This window comes from Vicugna pacos, chromosome 4 (assembly GCF_048564905.1).
Source record: "Vicugna pacos chromosome 4, VicPac4, whole genome shotgun sequence".
Taxonomy (NCBI): Eukaryota; Metazoa; Chordata; class Mammalia; order Artiodactyla; family Camelidae; genus Vicugna; species Vicugna pacos.
The window spans coordinates 73,415,297-73,424,545 of record NC_132990.1 but is presented as its reverse complement, the minus strand read 5'-3'; the positions used below and the strand labels follow the sequence as shown (position 1 = coordinate 73,424,545).

The following is a 9,249-nucleotide window of genomic DNA, read 5'->3' as shown; positions in this document are numbered from 1 at the left end:
GTTTAAAAGGGTAAATTTTATGGTATGTGAATTATACCTCAATAAATCGAAGATTCACCATTGCCCGGGATCAGCTTTAACTAGGACCCTTTAACTTTCTACCCTTTTTTGCCTATTTCATGAGATCTCAGTTTGAAGCCAAAGGAAAACTCTGGAGTTTGAATCAGTATAAACATTTTTCATTTTTCACAAACTCTCTGGACTTTTTGTAATACAATATTTTACAAAGAAAAATAGAATGTTGTTAGAAGAATCCAAGCAATGGACCCGGAGAGGTGTTTCCTATACCAGCATTATAAATAGCAGTGCTCTGCATTGAGGAGGTATTTGTTAGACAGAAGTAAGAGTAATGAGTTATATAGCAAAGTATGCACATTGGTGTAAGTTTGCCAACTGTCTTTCTTAGGAAGATCTTTCATACACTGTATGGAAGTTCAAGTTCATTTACTTTAAGGGTGTGAAAACAGGCTTGGTTTTGTGGCAATGGTAGCTGGTAGTAGTTGTTATTTCAGTGACCTTCCCTGGCCAAATTGAAAGCTGGAAACTACAAGTGTCTCCACAATTGGGGCAGGGGGAGGGCGGTTCTGGTAGTGAAATCCAGGTGCCTGGGTGAGGACCCACTGCTTTTGAGGACTCAGGAGAATTCGCTAGAGTTCTGAACTTGGGTTAGAGTGGCCAAGGGAAGACTGGATTGGATGGCCACCCAGAAGGCCAATACCAACTAGAATGAAAAGGTTGGGGTTCAGCACAGTACCAAATTTGTTCTCTTCTCTCTGAAGAATTTGTTGTTCTTTCTTTTAAATACAGGAAAATGTGAAGAGAACAAAAATAGCTCATAATCTTATCATTTAGAAGCCAATTAACATTTAAAAAATAATAATACATACACATCCCATCTTCCTCCTAACAGCTAATGTAGTCGGCCCTCAAACACTGAGCAGTGCCTTACAGTGTCTCCTCCAGGCCCTTCATGGGATTATAAGTGAAAGCACACAAGGGAGAAAGAGCCAACTGGGCCAAAATAAAATGAAAAGTCTTATGTTCCATGCACCAAATCCTTTAAAAATGTTTACTGGCTCTCCTGCAGCACTTTAATGAATCATTCTTAGAAGAGGGGTGGTGGTGGGTAAAGAAGTCATCCAATGGAGCCTTAAATAAGATTATAAAAGCTTTTTGTAAAACAACACACATTTTCCAAGAATAAATGCATTCCATAGATAGAAACCTGGCAAAGAGAAACAAAAATAAATGAGATTGGCAATCAACTTTTACGAGGGCAAGTGGACATAAGCCCTCAAGTGTCTACTGTGAAGTGTAGAGCCCAAGTGGCCTCAAGGACACTTGGCCATGAGAGGTTTCCACTGGGCTTGGGAGGGGAGCACCTTGGGGAAGACACCGTACCTGTGAAATAAGGAAAACAGCAAGTGAATGTGCTCGGGAGGTGCGGTGACGGCCTCTGGCTAACAGCTCCTGCTCATTCAGGTCAGAGAAAACCCAAGAGAGGGTCCTCAAAAGAGGGGCGCTGTAAGGGGACTGGAGAGAAAGTCCAATCCGAACATTCTCTCGGGAGGAATGAGCAAAGTCATGGTGAGTTAAATTCTGATCCTAATGGTAGTAGATTTAAGGCCTGTCAGGGTAATTAAAAAACTTCCATCAGGCGACTCTGTCAGAGAGGAGAGAATTAAGTAGGTCCTGCTTCATCCCCCGCTACTTTCGGCACTTTTCTGGAGCTAGTAGCTAAGACAAGATCCCGAACATACTTCATCACTGGAAGAGAGAGGAAAACCAACAGGCTTTCCAGGTATGGCTTAGCAATGCCCCAGTTCCCACGGCATCCATCTGAGCTCCTAGCCCAAGAATGGTGGCCTTAGGCAGGAGGAGATCGGGAGCGGATGGGAGAGCTGGTCAGGTAGGTAGTGTAGGCACCGTCCCCAAACACATTGGCATAGGATGACTTGAGGAACTGGACGTAGTTCTGCATGCTGCGATTGGTGCTCTCCGACTGCTCCAGGCGGTCTTTCAGGTCTTGCAGCCGGCTCTGGTAGCGGCGGTCAGCCTAGGGGGAGGAACAGAGCCAGGGCCGAGTGTGTGTAATGTCCAGTACAGACAAACGCATAGCAACAGAGACTTTACGAGTGGTTGCCAGGGGTTCAGGGCAGGGCAATGGGAGTGACTGCTAACAGGTAATTTTCTTTCTGAAAATATTCTAAACCTAGATTGTCATAACTGCACAACTCTGAATATATTAAAAACCACTGTTATTGTACAATTTAAATGAGTGAATTTTATGGTACATGCTGTCTTAAAAGCTGTGAATAAACAAGGGGGATCGGCCTGGGATAGTCTGAAGGGGCGGGAAAGTGATGAGAGAAAAATAAAACTATGTCATATTCATAAAAACAAAACACCTTGCCCGGCAGGCCCCAGGAAGCTAAAATCTCCACCCACTCCCTTCTTGTCTGCTTCCCTATCCCCAGCCCGACTCACATCATCCCGGCTCCGCCGAAGCTGGCTGAGTTCAGTTTTGGTCCTGCTCAGCTGGGTCTCAAGGTCCAGGATTTTGTTCTGGGCTGCTCGCTCCTTGGAGGCTGCATTCTCCTTGGTTTGTTCCACCTGCCCAAAAGGGACAGAGGTGGGGCTGGCTTACCCAACAAGGGGAACGCCCGGTAAAGAGCAGGCTGGGCTGCTCCCACTAACTGGTCTTGCAGATGACACTTGCATGTCGCCGTGGAAAGTTCTCTGGAGCCTCAGGGTGGGAGCTAACCATGGGGACAACTTGTACAATGCAGCTTTATCTGCCCTTTGCCAATGCTCCATGAGTCATCACCTAGGATGTGGTAAACCTGTCTGAGGCCCACGCAGGCAGTAATTAAAAGAACAATTGTAATTCTTTGTAATAATTGCTTATTTAATCCTTATGATTCATGAGGCAGGTACTACTATGATGTACCCATTTTTCAGATGGGAAGATAGGCTCAGAGAGGCTGGGCAATTTGCCCAAAGATATAAAGCTAGTTAGTAATAAATTCAAAACTGACCTGCCGCTTGGCATCTTCAATGGCGCTCTCCAGCTGCCTCGCCAGGGACCCACATTCCCGTGTTTTCTCCTCCAGTCGCAGCTGGGACTGGTGGATTGCCTCCTCCCTCTTGGCAATCACCTGTAGGAACTCGATATTCTGGGCACTGGTCGCCTCCAGTTTCCTAGGTGAAAGCATTCAATTAGATCCTGCTCATCCCCCTACCTGTCCTGTTCCACACGGTCAGGGAGCTGCCAGGCACCCCAGACAGGGGTTCTCATCACACCAAGGAGCTCTCCAAGGAAAAACAGGAATAAACCAAAGAAATCTGCTGATCAGCAAGGCAGCAAGGAAATGTCAGCAGGAGCAGGTGGTCAGAGAACTGTATGAGGAGTGGGAGAAGCGAGCACCGTGTGCACTGTGCTAAATGCGCATGTCATCACATGTAATACGGCAACCTGCAGCTCAGGAAGGTGGGCTCCATCATTCTCCCCACTTCACAGGTGAAGAAACCGAGCCACAGAGAGGTGAAGCCATTGGCTCAAGGTCAGCACAACTGGCAGGTCTGTCACCACAACTCATGCCCACACAGCTTCTTCTGTCCACTGCTGCCTCCCTCAGCAGAGACTTCAGCTGGACCACTCAACATCACCATGGGGCAGCAGCGACCATTCTGTGTGCACATGTGGTCCCCCACTGCAATTCCAGAACACCTTCCAATTAAAGGAGCTCTGCAAGTCCTGCTGAATCCAGCTGCATCTTCAAGGCCAGCAGAGCAGAGGTGGAGCCCAGGGGAGACCACCTGCTTCAAGCCCCTGCCAGCAGGCTGCATGAGCCACCTGGGCCAATTGCAGCCTCCCGTCTCTGAAACTAAGGCTCCAGCCCAAAATATACAGATGCTAAAAGCTCTGGAGGAAGAAAGTCTAAATCAAAGCTTTGCCAAGTACCAGCTGTGTGACCTTGGGCAAGTCACTTAACCTCCCCCCAAGTTCAGTTTCCTCATATCTAAAATTGGGATAACACCAACTCATATATACTAACCTATAATGCACATTTTTGTACTGCCAGGCAATGTGCGTAAACCCTTTGAGGATTATCTCACTGAAGACTCACAATAACCCCATGAGCTGGATTGTTACCCCTACCTTGATCCCTTTCTCAAGATGAGGAAACAGGTTCGAAAGGGTGAAATGATTTGCTCAAGGTCACAATGTAGGTTACATGGCCAACTTGGGACCCAAGGCCAGGGCTTTGGATTCCAAAAGGTGTACTCTTCATCTGACTGCCTCCAACAGTCTCCGTAAGTAACAGATAAGAGATCAGAAAGGTCTTGGGATGATCGGGAACAAAGAGCAGAATTGGGGGAACGCTCCCCATTGCAGCATCCTAGCTCTGCTGGTTTGCTTGGATGAAGTGTGCCTTTCTGATAGGTGGTGCCCATGAGTGGTCTGACCTCGATCACACTGTTACAGAGCATCCAACGCTGGCCAGAGACCACCTTCCTCTCTCCCACAATGCTTACCACTGCAACGGAAGCAGCTTTTCCTCTGAGGTCTGCCTAGTACCTTCCAGGGCCTTGAGTCCCTCAAACACTTCGGCACACTAAGCTCAAAGCAGCTAAGTGGCTGAAAGACTCAGGTCCTAGGAAGAGGACAGAGATGCTACCAAGTGCCTCTAACCTCTCCAGTTCATCCACCTTCAGACTCAGCTGTTTATTTTCCTTCTGGGAGGCTTGATGTTTCTCTCTCGCCATCTCCAGCTTGTCCCCCTGATGTTCGATCTAAAATGACAGGAACACAGACTGGTTTATGAAGAACTTCCCAGTACAGCCCTCCCTTCACCCTAGGACCTGTCATCCACACCCAGGAGAGAGGCACACTGCCCTCAGCAGGCATCCAAGTCTCAACGCACAACCTGGAGGAGAGAGGAGAGCAGGGACAGGTTAGGCCCAGCCCCCAGGACTGATGGCTTCCCCACAGCGAGAGAGGCCAGCTTCGATCCTGAAGAGCCACAGTGACTCTCTTGAACAGGAGAGGTCACTCAGTGGGATCCGGGCAGACATGAGAAGGCAGAAGCAGACGGCAGGCCTAGCTGGCCCATGAGACACACCACGGAGCTTTACCAAGGATGTTGGTGGGACTGCCGATTTCATTCATCTTAACTGGGGATGAGTGCAGGCAAGGCCACAGGAAATCTATTGAGTCTTTCAGGCTGGCAAGTTTGAGAAGTTATCCAGGTTGCTTTCTGCAGAAGCCTCAGATATCTGGGCCTGAAAGGCCCTGAGAATGCTTAGGTTCAAGAGAGGGCATGTGATTTCAGAGTACGGAGAACATGGGCTCAGGAACCAGACAGAGCTGGCTGGGTTCCAGGCCCTGTTTACAAACATTAGCTCTGTGACCTCAGGAAATTACTCCCCGCCCTCTCTGCCCTGGGCTGCTTTCTGTAAAATGGGGAGAATGAGACCCCTCACAAAGTTCCTGGGAGAACTGAGAGAATGCTAGAGCACAGAACATGTGCTCAAAAAAGGTAACTACTTGTATTGTTACTACAGGGAAGCAGGTCAAGAGAGGGGAAGGGTCTTGCCCAAGGTCACAGTGCAAATGAGAGGCATGTAATTTCTTAGACACCGTGGGCTTGGTGCCAGTAACCCAGAGGCAGATGGCTTCTGGGAGAAAGGAAGCCCTTTTTCAGGACAGAAGCTCAGGCAACAGATCAGTTAAGACTAGGGAAAGGCAGCTAAAACAAGAAAAAGATGGAAAAAGAAAGCGTATGGCTTGGTGTCTGCTGGCGTCTCCCGTCTGTGGCTGCAGGGCAGAGGACAGCAGCGGAGCGTGAAGGGCAGAGGCCGGCGGAGACATGGAGCTCTCGGGGAGGGGCGAGGTCAGGAGGGCCCGGGAGCTACAAGCGAGTGGCGGCTCCTATGACTACAATCACTTTGTGCAAACACAAGGCATTTGGCACACCAGACTTTTATTTCACAGCACTGATGATAGCTCACTCCTTTCAGAAAGCGGCAGCCAAGGAAAAGGAAGTGGTCCTCCCTTGGGGGGGCGTGCAGCTCATCTTGGTAAGCGGGCCCCTGCTCGGGCCAGTTCGTGGGACCCTTTCTGCCAGTCCCTTACCCGGCTGCGCAGGTCTGATATGATGGCTGTGAGGTCAATGTTCTTTCTCTCATAGCCCTGCAGCTGGTCTTGGCACTCTGCCAACTTAGCCTCCGTGATCTTGAGGATGTCAGGCAGCTGCTGCAGGTCAGCCAGCTGGGACTGGAACTGCCTCCGTGCCTGGGGTGGGAGAGAGGAGTCCACAGCTGGGACAGGCCTGGCTGCTGGAGGGCCAGGCAGAGTCCTTTGGAGTTAGGGCAGGGCTATGCTGGGTCCCCAGAAGACAATCAAACAAGATCCTCGGGCAGAAGTGTGGCCTCCCTGCAGGCCACTGAGGGTGTCTAGCTGTTCTCTTGGGGATGCACTTGGCCCTGACTTGCCACTTGAGCCTGCTGCTCCTTTAGTCATTGAATAACAGTGGCAACCACATAGCAAACAGCAGGACCCAAGCATTGTGCTATGGGCTCTCTGAATAACTCACTGAATTCATGTAACAACCTATAAAATAGGTGCTGTTGTCCCCATATAAGGACACTAAGGATCAAAGGATCATGGGCCCAAGGTCCCTCAGCTAGAAACTGCTAGAGCCAGGATTCAAGTCTAGTCTAACTCCAGAGCCCATTGGAAGGCCATCACAATGCTCGAGGTCAGAGGAAAAGCAATCAGCTATCTGGTCTTAGTCCTTCCTCGTATTAACAAGGAGCCTGAGGACTAGAGTGGGGCAGTGAGTTGCCCAAGGCTGTGCAACAGGTTAATGAGTGAGCCTGGACTCAGTCCATCTCCAAGGTCACTATTAAGAGGATCCCTTTGCTTCTAGTGAGCAAAGCCATCTCTAGAAGAATAAGGCTCTTGGGGAAGGGGACAGGAGGCATATTTTTTGGCTGGCACAAAATAAAGACACCACATAGAATGAAATAGGCACACCTCAGATCTGACAGATCTGTGGATCTGAATCCATTTGGATGCTCCAAGCAGGGGAGAGTGTTTTTTTTTTTTAAAAAAGGAAAATGAAGAAGGGAGGAAACCAGGAGGAGAAAGAGAAAGAGGAAGCACGAGAGAGAGAAGAGATGCAATAAGGAAGGAGAGGGTGCATATACAGTAGAGTGGATGGGCCCAGCGGTAAGAAAATTCATGAATCTTTGTTGTCCACATCACAGAGGGTCCATGACAAACAAGAGGGACAGAATGACAGACACAGAACTGGGCAGGGAAAGGAGACGAGGCAGGGGGGCAGTACCGCTTCAATCTCTTTGTTCATCTCATCTTTAAGGATCTTGTTCTCTTTGTCACAGCGCTCCAGCTGGGCAGCCACTTCATCAGCCTCCAATCTGGTCTTCATCACCTAGGGACCAACAAAGCATCGGGCCATCTTGGGCAGAGCCAAGTTTTGGAGAAAAACATCTTCCTCACCTAACCCTTCCCGGGGGAGGGGGGGACTGTGGTTAATCTCCCAGCCCACAGGGAGGCGCTGCCCTGGCAGGGCCATGGCACCTGAGAGGCCTACCTGACTCTTATAGTTGTCAATCATCCCCTCATAGTTCTTAACCGATGCCTTCAGCTGCTGAACTTCGATGTGCGCCTGGTTGAGTTTGTCCTCCATGGGGGTGAAGCTAGCCTGGAAGGGGCAGCTCATGGGTAACCAGCAGGAAGGGTCTGGAGCAGGTGGCCACCCCAACTCCAGCTCCTACTCCAAGGGGCCAGCAAAGGGAAGCCCCACCTACTCAAACCCACGCCAGCAGTTTTCCTCAGAGAGGCACCAAGGCAAGACTCCTGATGTTACCAACCCAAGTGAATGTAGATGCACATAAGAGATTCCTGTGGGGTTTTGTTCTTATTACAAAAGCAATATCTAATCGTTAAAGAAAATGGAGATAAAGCCAAGAAAAATGAATCCTGATGCATGATGCCCTAGTATACGCCTCTCCGTGGATAGCTGTGTAGGCAGTTTTTCCAACAGGAATGGGATTATATTGTACTTACTGCTTTGCAATGTACTTTTTCAATTAACAAGTATGTTGTGAACTACTTCTCCCATCACTAAATGTTCTCCTCCAACCCAAATGCTCACTTTAGCAGATGGGACAAAATAAATCATGGTACCTCAATAAAATAGAACACAATGACTTAACAGAAAGAGATATAGCCAAAAAAAGAAAAATAGACCTAAAAAGATATACATGAAATGTGGCTGAATGAAAAAAGCTAGCTGTGGAATAATGGATGGATGCATGGATGTGCATATGTTTGAACATATATGTTGATATCAGGGGAAGAAACTGGAAAAATACGCACCTAAGGTTAATAGAAACCTTCACTTCTGTTTACATTTCTGTAACGTTTTCAACTTTTACTATAAGCATGTTTTACCTTTATAATATCTAGGAAAATACACTTCCACAAACATCATTTTCAATAACCACAATGTATTTCACCACACAGATATTCCATACTGCAGCCAATCCCCCAGCTAACTGTCAGAGGCGGGGACTGTCTTTCATTTATCCAACAACTGGACTACGACAAATGAGACACTACCACGCTCCCGCCAGAGTGGCTAAAATTAAAAAGACGGACAATACCAAGTGTTGGTAAGGAGATATGGAGCAGATCTCTCACATAGCCCTGGATGGAAGTGGAAATCTGTACAACTACTTTACTGTTTGGTGACACCTGCCAAAGCTGAATTTATGTATACCACCCGGTGACCTGGCATTTCTACTTCAAGATATAGAACTTGTAAAAAAATACACCAGATACGTGTGCACCAAAAGAGGTACAAAGATGTTCTACAACCCAAATGTCCATCAACAGTAAGATGGATAAACACTTTGGGGTATATTCATACAGTTTGTAATGATAAACTGCCACACACGACATGGATAACTTTCATAAACATAATATGGAGTAAAACCATAAAAGCCAGGCACAAAGTTCAAAACCAAGCAAACTAATCTGTGGCGTCAGAAGTCAGGATAATGGTCCCCTTGGTGGGGGAGCATTTGCAACTAGGCGAGGTCATGGGGCTACTGAGGTTTAATCAGGGTGATTGATGGACAAAGCATGTTCATTTGTGAACATTTCTGTGGTACACTTCCTTAAAATCAATCTTACTTAAACAAACTAAAATCAAT

General features: G+C 47.9%; 1 protein-coding gene across 14 annotated transcripts in view; it reads right to left on the bottom strand.

The window, feature by feature from the left end:
- Positions 1 to 163: 163 nt before the first annotated feature.
- Positions 164 to 9,249, bottom strand: part of ODF2 (outer dense fiber of sperm tails 2) — a 33,230-nt gene continuing 24,144 nt past the window's right edge. For 13 of the 14 annotated variants that reach the window (XM_072960211.1, XM_015240289.3, XM_072960221.1 and 10 more), the window contains 7 exons: positions 7,623 to 7,733; positions 7,356 to 7,460; positions 6,140 to 6,298; positions 4,697 to 4,797; positions 3,039 to 3,201; positions 2,488 to 2,613; positions 164 to 2,056 (listed from right to left, as the gene is read on the bottom strand). In XM_072960211.1, coding sequence (XP_072816312.1) covers positions 1,868 to 2,056; positions 2,488 to 2,613; positions 3,039 to 3,201; positions 4,697 to 4,797; positions 6,140 to 6,298; positions 7,356 to 7,460; positions 7,623 to 7,733 — 954 coding nt within the window. In that variant the 3' untranslated portion in view covers positions 164 to 1,867. Of the gene's footprint in view, positions 2,057 to 2,487; positions 2,614 to 3,038; positions 3,202 to 4,696; positions 4,798 to 5,970; positions 6,299 to 7,355; positions 7,461 to 7,622; positions 7,734 to 9,249 lie in introns of those variants that run through there. The other variant, XM_072960220.1, reaches the window with a different exon arrangement.